The sequence below is a fragment of the Mastigoproctus giganteus genome, chromosome 10 (genome assembly GCF_048544385.1).
Source record: "Mastigoproctus giganteus isolate SK-2022 chromosome 10, ASM4854438v1, whole genome shotgun sequence".
Lineage (NCBI taxonomy): Eukaryota > Metazoa > Arthropoda > Arachnida > Uropygi > Thelyphonidae > Mastigoproctus > Mastigoproctus giganteus.
Genome location: NC_143584.1, coordinates 51757234 through 51772302, shown reverse-complemented (window position 1 = coordinate 51772302; position 15069 = coordinate 51757234). Strand labels below are relative to the sequence as shown.

General features: G+C 36.3%; 1 protein-coding gene across 2 annotated transcripts in view; it reads right to left on the bottom strand.

Moving 5' to 3' along the window:
• LOC150079033 (twitchin-like) overlaps positions 1–15069 on the bottom strand; it is a 2795346-nt gene that overhangs the window by 2105836 nt on the left and 674441 nt on the right. For both annotated transcript variants that reach the window (XM_090382361.1, XM_090382360.1), the window contains one exon: positions 7897–7990. In XM_090382361.1, coding sequence (XP_090238487.1) covers positions 7897–7990 — 94 coding nt within the window. The remainder of the gene's footprint in view (positions 1–7896; positions 7991–15069) is intronic.

Genomic DNA, 15069 nt, shown 5'->3' with positions numbered 1-15069 from the left:
TCAAGCTACAGCCTAACTATTGCTTCATGCAAAGGAATAATCACCTCCTTGTCCTTGTTGGCAAAATTGCTGTATATCACTGACAGAATCACACGAGCTGTCCTTGGATTTCAGGAAACCTTTTGATACCGTTGCACATGGAAAACTACTGTAAAAGTTGGAGCAGTATGGCATTAAGGGCAAGTTGCTGCTATGAATAAACAGATGGTTGAGTGGGGGAAGACAGAGAGTGGTAATCAATGGACACTGCTCTCTGTGGACTAATGCTATTAGTGGCCCAACATGAACCCCCAGGGGTTCATGTTGGGCCAATTGTTGTTTTCTGTATTTATCAATGATATTGATGAAGGTATATATCAGGCTTAATGTCCAAGTTTGTAGATAATACGAACGTTGGCAGGATTATTAATTACAATAATGACAGTACACTACTGCAACAGGATCTAGAAAAGTTGAGCAGATGGCTGAGAGGTGGCAACTGAAGTTTAATATGGACAAATTTAAAGTACTGCATATGGGTAGAAGTAACCCCAGAGTAATGTATCAACTGTGTGGTACTACACTCAGAGTGGTAGAGAATGAAAAAGACCTGGGGTAATTGTGCAGTCAGATATGACATTTTCTGAGCAGTGCAAAAAGTCTATTATATGCCTCTACTAATGCTAATGCTAGATGAAAATAAATGCTTCCCATTTGAAATTTGCAGTTGGTAGCATCATCAGTTTGTCCCACTGAAGAGAATTTAAAAATCTAAACCGTTAGTAACCTTTAACAAAACAAAATCTCTTCCCTTTATCTTTGATGGTAGTTCTCTTTAAGCAAATCCCACATCAAAATATTATGAAACCATGGGGATTCCTAGTGGTTCCCTTATCTGTAGATCCTTAATGCATAAAGAGTCACCGATAATAACAAAATCGAGATAATTGCTTTCTCTTAATGCCTCTCTTTGGAGAGACATTTTATTTTATTATTTTTATTTATTTTTTTATACAGATTCTACATAAACTTTGCTTCATTGCTTTTTCTATTTAATATTAGCATTAACACTTAAAAAAGGTTGGATAATTTTGAAATGAATGGACTAGGTCCACTTACATGGTGTTATTTCTTTATATGGGTGGTTACTACTCATTTACCAAAAGGTTAGTTCAGTTTTGCACTAATTTGAAATATATAGAATTTCATAGAAAAGGGGATGGGGTATTTTCCTATCTATTTAAAGGACAAGGTCCCATTCCCATCCTACACAGGCTTACAGCTGACCTTACTGAATTTTCATGAAGCTGTAGGTTGATACTGAGAGGGGATATATCAGTACAATATAATTCTCATACAATTTTAGGATTCAATACTCTTAACTATTCAGAAAGTAATCAGATATTAAATGAGATATGCAAACTTCATTTTTAATGAAGTCTGCATTCCTTATAAATCATAAAAAAATATGGAGAAACAATGGAATGGAAGAATATAAGGGATAAATAATGGTAGAATAGAAGAACTAAACCAATAAGATGAGCAGTCAATAGTTATGGTTATTGAATACTTGTCAATGGAACAGAATCATTCAGTTCCACAACAAGATGCAATTACTCTTCCTGTGCTCGTAATATCTAAGATCCAGTCTAATCCAATACAGACTTTTCATAATGCTCATTCTATATGCGACTAGCAATTTTAAAATAATCACATCACTACTTCATCTTGATAAATTAAGAAATATCACTGAATTTACAAACTTTGCAATTAATGAATTTTTCTACTGTAAAGCTGAGAAAAGAACTATAACATATGTGGATCTAGTATTTAAGAAGTGAACCAACAGGCTGAGTAGTAACTTCAATTCAATAACTACGCACTGTATTTGAATCATCCAGTTCTATTAAGAAGACTTTTGTTTTTAAGTAATAATTTGAAGGAAACTTAGTTTTCACTTAATTTTCCCAAAATTTTTACTTGAAAAAAAAAAAAAAGTAATCGTTTTATGAAAACCACCAGGTGTTAACAACTAGGGCTATAAAGGATCATGTAGTGTCAACCATGTCATGTCAAGCCTTTTCCAGCAGTCTAAAGCAAACAAAAATGTCAATACCTGCCCACCAGATGAAAGTTCCTACTAAATTTTGTTTCATTTTGTTTACTTCCCTACCACATGCAATGGTTCCACTCATACTATCTGTTTTACTACCCAAGAGAGTTGACATCTGAATGCAATCACTTCCAGGGCTTTACATGGCTCTGCTAATGACACAATGTAAACAGCAATCACTGATATTATAACTCCTGGAAAAATATTTATTGTTGGATTCAATTATAAACTGAAATGCCAGTCTTACCTGTAGTGTTCAATAACATTCAATCTAATATTGTAAAAAATTGCAAGAAAATACAAATATGAATAATTCTATTACTCTTCTTACAACATCTACTAAATGAAAGTTTTCAAAAGTAAAAATTTTAAAGCAAAAGAAATAATAAATATGGCAAAAAAACGAATAGAAATAAGCAAAACAAGAAATTACAGGAACAGAAAGAGATACACAAGTAGTATCACAGTGATACTATGTGTTGACAGCACAACATAAAATCACAATCAACAACAAATAGCAAGCACACAAAATCACTATTAAACAAGTATATAAAACAGTTACATTTTAATAAACTACAATTCAATTCTTTCTTAAAATTTAAATATTTTTCAAACGTTCAATTTTCAAATTTTTCAAATGTTTCAAATTTTTTTCAAAATTTTTCAATTTAAATATTTTACAAATAAATAGAAAAAAAATTATTCTATACATTAGTGTCAAAAAAATTAAGCAACAAATCAAATTTTTATAAACAACTCCATAATGAATTAGTCTTAAATAAATAATAAATAAAAAATTATGATGTATGAATTAACTAATGACAAATTAAGACAAATAAAAAAACTGTAAAGTAGAATAGGAAAAAATTATGAATATAATGAATAAAAACAAAACATTATATGCACAATCAATATGGTTAAAAACGGTTTAAAAAAATAGTGAATCAATCTATCTATAAGTTGTTTCAAATAAGCAAAACAATCAAAGTTAATTAAAAAAAAAAACTATATTACTGACTTTCTTTATTACACTCGAAAAACTACTGAACTTTATCACATATGAATTTTTAAACATGTATATAAATTTAAATTCTCTTTAAATTTAAATGGACTTATTAAGATAAATCACAGACAAGAGAATGGAAGTAAATAAAACTATCTATAATAAATAAATCTAAGCAAAGGGTGGAAAGAATATGAAATGCATGATATGAAATGACAAGCAATTATAAAGATAAAGAATAGAGTCTATCTGCATAATTAAACAAAATATATAAAATACAGATTATACTAGTAAGAAAAGGACTCTATGGTTATTTATGACCTCCCTTCCCTACCTACCTTCCTTGTTGTCTATTCTATTCTAAATTCATTGTACATGTCTAGTAAAACTCATTTCCTGCAATTTTGTAAGTGACATAAGTGTAAATTAGACTTATTATGTCACTTACAATTTTGTAAGTGACATAATAGGTCTAATGTTTCCATTAGTCCTATTACATTGGCACAGGCCTGTGCCAAGGTAACCTATGTGCAAAAAAAAATAGTTTTGCTGCCACCTTTCCTTTTTGTGAACACATTCAAAACTCAAGTGAATTAGACAAACACTTCAATAAATAAATACACACTGCATTACATTATAATTACAATAATTTTTTGGCAATAAAACAGAGAAAATATAGCATAACAATGGCAAAAAACAAATATTTATTAATTATATAAATATTTGGAATATTTGAAATATTTTGTATTTGTGACAAATGGGCCTGGAGTACTGGGGTCCATAGTTTAATAATTTTTCTCAAATAGATATTTACAGTATACCCAGTATAAAATAAAATATAAGTACAAATTCAGTAGCTTTCGGAACACGTGTCCCTTTATCAACTGACAAATTTGAATACATTACAAGCAAAGTGTGGCACGTTACTCATGCGTCATTGTTGTAGCACGGATGTGTGCTGCCTTACGCCAGTGATCATCCATCAATAAAACGGTTGTCTCTAGGATGGGATGTATACGCATGCCTTTCTGGCGATTTAATGCCTTAGGGTTGTTTATTATGTTTAGTGACTCTAGCCATAGGCGGTGGCGAAAGTGTCGCGCGTGGTCCACTATCTCAAAGTCGCGCTTGGGGTCAAGATCGTGGTTGGTAGCCCAAAAATGTTCTGCAAGCGCGGACTGGTCAGTTTCGGCAAGCCGGATTGCTCTGTCGTGTTCTGTGAGGCGATCCTGGAGACGTCTCGATGTCTCACCTACGTAGCAACTGTTACAGGCCCTACAGGTGATACGTTACACTACATTGCTGCGTAAGACAGGTGTGACAGGGGTCTTCACACTGGAGACAAGTGAACGTAGGTTCCTACCTGGTAATTGCACACATTTGATGTTGTAACTTCTCAGGATCTTCGAGATACGTCCTGACACTCCTGGATAGTACGGAATGTAGGCGGATGATATGCCGACTTGCTTCGGAGGTCTTGGGTTGGAAGTAAGTTCTTGTGCCTGTAACAAGCATCTGTTTAGTACATGGGATGGATAACCGCATCTGGCTAGGTCCGCCTTCACCCGGGAGATCTCGTTACGTCTAATTGTGTCGGTGCTGGAATGGCTCCAGGCCCTGGAGAACAGGGTGCGGGCAGTGCTATTGAGATGGCTTGGAGCGTGGCCGGACCCGGAGTTGGTGAATTGACCGCACCACACGGGTTTGCGGTATACTGAGGTCTCTAGATGTGGGCCTACGCGATGCACTAGCACGTCCAGAAACGGGAGCGAACCGTCCACCTCTGATTCTACGGTAAACTTGATGAAATTGGATAGAGAGTTGAGGTATTCTAGTAGTACCGTTTCAGAACCACGTGGTATTATGGTAAAAATATCGTCGACGTATCTACACCACGTTGTAATAGGTGTAGGTGGGTTCTGGTGTATCTGCTTCTCCAGATCTTCCATGGCGATGTCAGCTACTACGGGACTGACAGGGGCACCCATAGCAGTGCCATGTACTTGTTTGTAGAGTGAGTCTTCAAAGGTGAAGATGCTACTAGAGAGGCATAGGTTGAGGGCGGTACAGATGTCATCAGTGGATAGTGACGTCCTGGATTGGAAGCTTAAGTCGCTCTCAAGGAGCCTTCTGGCGCAGTGCACGGCCTGTTGGACGGGAATCGAGGTGAATAACCTCGATTCCCGTCCAACAGGCCGTGCACTGCGAGGTGAATAACCTCGATTCCCGTCCAACAGGCCGTGCACTGCGCCAGAAGGCTCCTTGAGAGCGACTTAAGCTTCCAATCCAGGACGTCACTATCCACTGATGACATCTGTACCGCCCTCAACCTATGCCTCTCTAGTAGCATCTTCACCTTTGAAGACTCACTCTACAAACAAGTACATGGCACTGCTATGGGTGCCCCTGTCAGTTCCGTAGTAGCTGACATCGCCATGGAAGATCTGGAGAAGCAGATACACCAGAACCCACCTACACCTATTACAACGTGGTGTAGATACGTCGACGATATTTTTACCATAATACCACGTGGTTCTGAAACGGTACTACTAGAATACCTCAACTCTCTATCCAATTTCATCAAGTTTACCGTAGAATCAGAGGTGGACGGTTCGCTCCCGTTTCTGGACGTGCTAGTGCATCGCGTAGGCCCACATCTAGAGACCTCAGTATACCGCAAACCCGTGTGGTGCGGTCAATTCACCAACTACGGGTCCGGCCACGCTCCAAGCCATCTCAATAGCACTGCCCGCACCCTGTTCTCCAGGGCCTGGAGCCATTCCAGCACCGACACAATTAGACGTAACGAGATCTCCCGGGTGAAGGCGGACCTAGCCAGATGCGGTTATCCATCCCATGTACTAAACAGATGCTTGTTACAGGCATAAGAACTTACTTCCAACCCAAGACCTCCGAAGCAAGTCGGCATATCATCCGCCTACATTCCGTACTATCCAGGAGTGTCAGGACGTATCTCGAAGATCCTGAGAAGTTACAACATCAAATGTGTGCAATTACCAGGTAGGAACCTACGTTCACTTGTCTCCAGTGTGAAGACCCCTGTCACACCTGTCTTACGCAGCAATGTAGTGTACCGTATCACCTGTAGGGCCTGTAACAGTTGCTACGTAGGTGAGACATCGAGACGTCTCCAGGATCGCCTCACAGAACACGACAGAGCAATCCGGCTCGCCGAAACTGACCAGTCAGCGCTTGCAGAACATTTTTGGGCTACCAACCACGATCTTGACCCCAAGCGCGACTTTGAGATAGTGGACCACGCGCGACACTTTCGCCACCGCCTATGGCTAGAGTCACTAAACATAATAAACAACCCTAAGGCATTAAATCGCCAGAAAGGCATGCGTATACATCCCATCCTAGAGACAACCGTTTTATTGATGGATGATCACTGGCGTAAGGCAGCACACGTCCGTGCTACAACAATGACGCATGAGTAACGTGCCACACTTTGCTTGTAATGTATTCAAATTTGTCAGTTGATAAAGGGACACGTGTTCCGAAAGCTACTGAATTTGTACTTATATTTTATTTTATACTGGGTATACTGTAAATATCTATTTGAGAAAAATTATTAAATTTTGTATTTGGATAGAAAAATAAAAGTAAATCAAATTTATAATGTGATATTATTTAACTCAATTTAAAGAAGGCTCCTTTTTCTGACTTTAACTAATAGAAACATTCTAATAATTCTTTGCAAGTCAATTACAAAACTGAAATATGCAAGCCAAGGTCATTTCATATTTCAATTGCTGTAAACATTACTGCTAAATTTAATAACCTATTCTGAGACACTGTAGATCTAAAATAATTTTTTATAAATTTTAATTTAAAAAAGAATGTTCTCCAACAGTCAAACAGTTAAAATAATTAAAGGAATTTCCAAATTTAGAATAGCTAAAAGAATTCACAAAACAACCATGATATCTGTAAAAGAATGAGAAGTTCATCATTTGAAGTCCATTAATTGACAATGGTGAAATTTGAGTTAAATAACACAATTGTTTAAGTAACTCATTTCCTTCTTTTTTTTTCTCTTTTTCTTTATCAATTTTGAAAGCCTGCCAGCTTTTTTTTTATTGGTTCAGTTCATAATTAAGGGATCAATTATGAATAAAATTAGGTAATGGGTAATAATAATTATAATAATAATGATTAATAAACAGGACTTCTATAATTTAAAACTTAGAAATACACTGTTGTTATAATGCATAACAACATAAGCACCACAACATAACTTAGTAAAACTTAATGAACAGCAAACAACCCTTTTAACTATATACACCTATCACTCCTATAGCTACAGTATCTTGAGTTCCCAGAATTTTACACAGCTTTTCCATATCATTTTCAGATACTGTGTAAATGACAAACATTACTATATCATATACCCATGCAATTTTGAACTTTTCCCAAAAATTGTATTAATCTGAAAAATTTCAGCAGGAGGTTAACAAATTTGACACCATGTTTGTTCATCTAACAAAATCAAAGCTGCACTAGGATTTCTGAAATGAATACATTTTTATATTTTCAATTCATATATATATATATATATATATATATATATATATATATATATATATATATAGAGCAGAATATTTTTTCTTTTTCTACGAATGGAGAACATTAAATTTTATACATTAAAATTGTCGAGCACAAATATTATGCATAATTCAAATATGTAAACATCATATAAATTATGCTTGAAATAATGGGGAATATACATAATAATAGTTATTCTCAAATATACATATCCTGATAAAATAAATTTTACCTTAGTGTCAACAGAAGGTCGTCGTTCAGGTTCAGTTGGTTTCAATCCACCCCAGTCAGGATCACCTTTACCTTTGCCCCACTTTGCATACTGCCTAAATATCATAAGACAGTATATTATTTAATATTTAATAATTCATTAACTGTTAAATAATAATTGTAATTATAATAAATAATAAGCAGTTCAATTGGTTTTTTTGGGCATTTCATTAATTTATTATATTACAGAAGAAATAAATTACTGTGTATAAATAATAGCATATGCTGTCAATAGAAACAAAAATTATACTAAAATGTGGAGCTAATTTTTTGTAATGTAAAGTATTTCACTTTAGAGAAATTTACATTTCAGTGCTGTTTATTTGCAGAACAATGTTGGAGCAGCTTGTAGCAACGATATCAAAACCTGAAAGATCAATAGATATTGCATGGAGATTACATATTTTTCTTAGTGATATTTTTATTTTGCAATTCTGCAATTTAATTGTGCATCTGTCTCCAGGGCTATTGCAGAAAAAAAGGAACACTAATATACCACAAAACTAATGCAGTAAATTAATGCTACAATTAATTATACTTGGAAAGGTGCAGTTCTGCTACCTGAGTACCACAAAGATATTTTAATATTCAAAATAAAATGAATTTATAAAAATAAGAAAGAAACAAAGCAACCCTCCCCACCCCAACTCTCTACCCTAGCAGCATGCTCACATCCACCAAAGGAAAGGCGACATGTGCACAATAAATGAAATTAAATAAAGACAGGGAAGCCACATACACTTCCTTCACACCAGTATTTGTGAACTCTATGAGGATGGTATTTCAGTCAAAGACTCTTATTCACCCAAAGGTCAATGGCTGTCCTTATATGATCTCAATACAAAAAAGGAACGTAATGAAAGAACAAAATTCAAAAACATAATATATGCCATGGCCTCTGCCCAGAGCTCGCATGTAGGCCTGTTTATTTATTTAATTTCAATTATTGGGAAAATGGCACTCTTAGAACAGTATTAGTAGTGACAAATTATGCAAGGAAGGACACTTAAAAGCTTGCTTCCTTACAGCAAGAGAGAGAGAGAGAGAGACAAGAAAAAAAATAAAACCAGATGGAAGTTTAAATTTTTGCTATCCAACTAGCAGAAGAACTTCATAAACTAAATATACACCTAAGAGGCACTATTATAAGCAACAAGAAAGGATTACTATAAGAGATAATAAAGAAGAGTAAAAAGCATGATATTGTTAGTTTTCAAAAAGAAGAAAGAGTATCAGTATTAGCATTTGTATTAATAATAGACAAATTGTGCAAGGAAGCCTGAAGCTTTTGCTGAAGCACTAACTAATAAAAGGAAAAATAAATAAATAAATTATTGATTTGATTTGATTCCCTCCTAACATCAGTACCTATCCAGGCACTGATGTTAAGGAGGGAATCAAATATAACCCAAATTATAGAATTAATTTGTCACAGTACTTTCTTAATTTATATATATATATATATATGTTCCATTTTCTAAAATAATTGTTTATCCCAGTGGTTCCTAAACTATGCTCTGCAGATCCCAAGGGATCTGCAAACAGTTCCCACGGGATCCATGGATAATTTCTGTAATGACTACTTTGAATTTTACTTATATATATATATATATATTTTTTTTTTTTTTTTAACAAAATGTAAATATCATTACAGAGTGGATGTCCTACCTGGCAGGAGAATTCAGTTGTCTACAATCACTCCCAACTTTAAAGGACATTGTGAGATGAAGAAACACCATTCTTCACATTACTATGATGGATACTTTGATTGGATACTATGATGTTGTCACAAAGGAACTGGATGCAAAAAATAATTTTCATATCATATACTTTGATTTCAGGAAAGCTTTTGATACTGTTGCACATGGAAGACTACTGAACAGATTGGAGCAGTATGGCATTAAGAGCAAATTGCTACAATGGAGGGAGCGATGGTAGTTACATCTTTAAGTAAATCCCACATCAGTACACTGCGATCACTTCCATGTAGTGGTTCCTATATCTGCAGATTCTTAATACATGAAGAATCACTGCTGATAATCAGATCAAGGGTATTACTCCCTCTGGTTGCCACTCGAACATGCAGCCATAGAAAACAATTATCCAATAAATCTACAGAAGCCTTGCTAGTGTGCGAGTGACCAAACCACAAGTTCCAGTCAATATCTGGAAAGTTAAAATCCCATTACAAGACATTCCAATTTTCTGGCCCATTGTAATTCTCTGTATAGTTGTTCATTGTACTCATCAGAGTTAGTATTAGTATTAGTATTAGTAACGGCCGCATGGTGCAAGAAAGCCTATGGCTTATGCTGCACCAGCCAAAAAAAATAAAAAATAAAATAATCCGAACAAAACAATGATAAAAACAAAAAATAAATAACTAAATAATAATAAATAATAAATAAAAAAATATATATATAAATAAAATAAAATATAAATAAAAAGGAAATTAAACCTATCATCCTATGCGCTTCCCTTACCCGAAAGTACTATCCAGATGACCTTTGAATTTCCCCAAACTGTCAGCCTCTACCACCCATGAAGGCAACTTATTCCAGTAATTTATAACTCGCTGGCTAAAATAAAACTTCCTGCAGTCCAATCTAAACATTTCCCCCCGTAACTTGAATTTATGTCCCCTAGTTCTAGCATCATTTATAATCTTGAAAATTTTGTCCTCATTCATTTTACTGATGCCTTTCAGAGCCTTAAACACCTCAATCAAATCTCCTCTAAGGTGTCTAGTTTCCAAACTCTGCAACCCACATATTCGAAATCTTTCTTCATAAGGACACCCTTTTGCCGATCTCACCAGGCGAATTACCCTTCTTTGCACCCTTTCAAGAAGCTCGATGTCTTTCTTTAGGTGCGGTCTCCATACCTGAACACAGTATTCCAAGTGTGGTCTAACGTAAGCCTTATATAATGGGATTATCACGTCCCTATCTCTACTTGCAAAAGTTCGATAGATCATCGATAGGACACCATGGGCCTTCCTTGCAACCTGTTTACAATGCTCAGAGAATTTCATGTCTGACCGTATCGTAACACCCAAGTCCCTTTCCTCCAGTACTGGGTTTAGTTGAACTCACCAAGTGAATAAGTTTTTTTGGGATTACTGTTTCCCAGGTGTAATACCTTACACTTTGTTGGATTAAAGCACAGCTGCCATTTTTCTGACCATTCTTGAAGTCTATCTAGGTCTCTCTGAAGAAGCTCAGCTTGACAGCGATCATTAACTACTCTACCAATTTTAACATCATCTACAAATTTAGACATCACGCCCTCTATCCCTTCATCAATGTCGTTTATGAAAATTAAAAACAACAGTGGTCCTAATACTGATCCTTGGGGAACCCCACTTCTTACATCAACCAAATCTGAGGAATAGCCATTTATCACAACCCTCTGCCTCCTGCCCTGAAGCCATCCTTCTATCCATCTAAGGATTTTCCCAGTGATTCCAACCTGTTCCAGCTTATAAAGCAACCGCTCATGTGGGACTGAGTCAAAAGCTTTGCTGAAATCTAAATAAACAATGTCGAAATTATTCCCTAAATCCAGCTCGTGAGTGACCCTTTCGAAATAGCGAACCAGATTTGTTAAACATGATTTTCCCTTTACAAAACCATGCTGAGTATCCTTGAGAATTTCAATTCGATCCAAATGATCCTAAATTCCACCCTTGATCATTACCTCCATGATTTTCCCTACTACTGAAGTCAGACTGACAGGTCGATAATTTCCAACTTCACTTTTAGAGCCACCCTTATGTATGGGAGATACATTTGCACTTTTCCAATCCAAGGGAATCTCCCCGAGTCTAGTGATGCTCGCATAATTAGCCTCAATGGTTCAATGCACTTGCTTGCCGCCTCTCTTAAAATTATAGGGTATATTCCATCAACTCCAGGAGCCTTACTGGTCTGTAGGCTCGAAGGTTTTTTCATTAAGTAATCTTGCGAAATTTCAATATCATTAATTACATATTTTTTAACTTCGCTCCCACAATTTCCCATTGCCACAAAAGGCTTTTCATTTGTAAATATCGATGCAAAATAACTGTTGAGTTCATCTGCAACGGCAGCTGGTGTATTTATTACTGTCCCCTTTCCCTTACGTAAAGGTCCGATCTGGTTTGTCCTGCTCTTCTTGGCATTTATATATGTGAAGAATTCTTTATCCCCCCCCCCTTTGCTCTGTTTGCTAGTGATTTCTCATTAACTGCCTTTGCCTGTCGAACCATTTCTGTGGCTCTATTACACATCACCTTGTAGCTGTTATAGGCTTCAGTACTTTTTATTGCTCTGTAACCTTTCCATGCCACCTTTTTCTGCTCAAGTAATGCGCAACTTCACTATTCATCCAACTTGGAACCCTTCTCGTGGAGTATTTTTTTAATGGTATATACGCATTCAAGGCATCTATGATTAATGTTTTAAAAGCGTACCACAGTTCAATTGTATTCATTCTCTGCGCGATATCTACCCAGTTAATAGAGGCCATGTAGTACCTTAAGGCATCGCAATTTCCTTTTCTGAAATTAAAACCCATTCCTTTGCCTTTTACTTCTGCTACCTCTCTCGTCATCATCCACCGTAGAACTCCGTGATCACTTCCTGCTACTGGTTCCTCTACTGTCAGCCCTGTTATGTCATCTGATTCATGTGTGATGATGAGGTCTAGGATATTCTTTTCTCTAGTACTTTCCCTGACATGTTGATACAAATAACAGTCATCTAGTTGATTTAAAAATTTTGTTCCCCATGTCGAGTTTCCTTCCCATTTACTCCAATCAATTAGAGGCAAATTGAAATCACCCATAATAAGGCATTCACGCTTACTTGCCCATTCCATTTGCATGTAGATGCTTTTTGTCATAATCTTCACAATCACCTGGTCTGTGATTTAGGCCTATAACACACTCCTACTCTCAACTTTGCTTTCCCGGTCTTTATGTCACACCAAATTGACTCAAAGCACTGTCCACCCATATCTGCTGGATGGACGTCCTTAGATTTAATATGTTTCTTAACTAACAGCATGACTCTTCCCCCTTTCTATCCTGTCTAAGTTTGCAAATGATACGAAGGTTGGCAGGGTTGTTAATGACACTAATGACAGTAAGCTACTACAAGATGATCTAGAAAAGTTGAGCAGAAGGGCAGAGAGGTGGAAACTGAAGTTTAGCACTGGCAAATGTAAAGTACTGCATAGGGGAAGCAGTAACCCTAGAGTAACATATCAACTGTGTGGTACTACACTGACAGTGTCAGAGAACGAAAAGGACCTGGGGGTAACTGTGCAGTCAGATATGAAATTTTCTCAGCAGTGCAGCGGTCTGCAAGAGTAGCTCATGGTGTCTTGCCAATGATATACTGGAATTCTCCTAGCAGGAATAAGGAGGTGATTATCCCTTGTATAAGGCAATGGTCAGGCCAGACCTTGAATACTGTATACAGGGCTGGATGCCTAATTTTAAGAAGGATGTACAGCTGTTGGAACGAGTACAGAGAAAGGCAATATGACTAATGAATGGAACCTAATTTTAAGAAGGATGTAGCGCTGCCGAAACACGTACAGAGAAGGGCAACATGATCAGCGAATAGAACAAAGGGTTGCTCTTAAGAAGAAAGGGCCTAAATTTTGAAAATTACAGTGTCTGGAGACTAGGCACCTGTAAGGTGACCTGATTGACGTTTTTAAGGCCTTGAATGGTTTGTTCATGCTCAATGGTGATGGGATTCTTCCTCTTGCTCAGAATAATCACTTGAGAGAGCATAAATTCAAATTGAGGAAAGACAGTTGTAGGATTGATGTGCAAAAGTTTGGAACATACTTCCATCTGTCATTATAGAAGTTGATAGGTTAAATAGATTGAAGGCAGAACTAGACAAACATTTGCAGCAAGTGGATGGGTGAAATGAGAAGGTTTTTTTTTTTTGGCTGATGCTGTATAAGCTTGCTTTCTTGCATCATATGCCTTTACTAATGCTAATGTAACTACATCGGGGGTAAAGGAAAGGGTTTTTGCTTTCATAAATCAGTGAAATCAGTGTTTGTTTTTTGGGACAGGAGCATTTCTGGTCCTGGAGTGAATCCAGCTAGTTAAATATTTAGATTGCTAAGTTTGATTGCTTAGTATTAAAATCTTATTGTTTGAGTTATTATGGCTCATAGAAGGAGTGAGGAGGATCTGCTGGAGATGGACGATGAAGAGTTGGAGGAGATGAGGTTTCAAGAACAGTTAAAGATGGCAGTTGTAGTTTAGAGAGAATAGAAAGTGAAGAAAAAGGGGAAGGTGGAGAAGAGAATAAGGAAAGAAGGGCACAGAAAAGGATAAGAGTAGAAGATGAAGATAGTGAAGATGTGGGTATAGGAAAAGATATTTGGGAGGAGTTTTTGGAAATAAGATAAGTATGGACTAGGCTCCAAAAATTTCTATTTTGTGATGCAAATAAAGTAACTAGAGCTGCCATAAACAGGATTCTTTCAATGTGGGACACGTTGGAAGATAGAGCAATTAGATTGTTTGTGGAAAATCGAGTAATGGTATCTAGAGACTGTAGACAGTTAATTCAGGATCAATAACAATAATTTGAAAGTTATGCTTCTGTATTAGAGAAGGGAAGAGAAAAAGTGAAGGAAGTTAAAAAGGGAGGTGAAACTATAGTGGCCTTCATTAAGGTGAATACAGATAAATATACTAGGAGTGAACAAGTTGAAGCAGTGGTGAATGAGGATATAAGACCTTTAATGAAGAAAGTTAAAGTAAAGAGAACAAGAAAGATTAGAGAAAGAGGAATATTGGTTGAAGTTGATTCTATGAGTGATCTATGTGAATTACAGAATAATAAGAGGTTGGAAGTGCCTGGTCTTAAAGTCAAAGTTCCAAAGAAACCTGGATTAAAGGTAATAGTATATGATGTGAATAAGGATATACAGAAGGAACAGTTTATGCAAGAACTTTGGGATAGAAATTTGTTTGATCATGGATATAGTTTGGAAAGGGTTAAAAAGGAAGCAATTGTGAGGTCTCTTTCTTCAAGTAAGGAAGGAAGTAATTGGATTTTGGAAGTGATTAATAAATAAAGGAAGAGTCTATTGCCAGTGGACCTCATTTAGGGTGAAG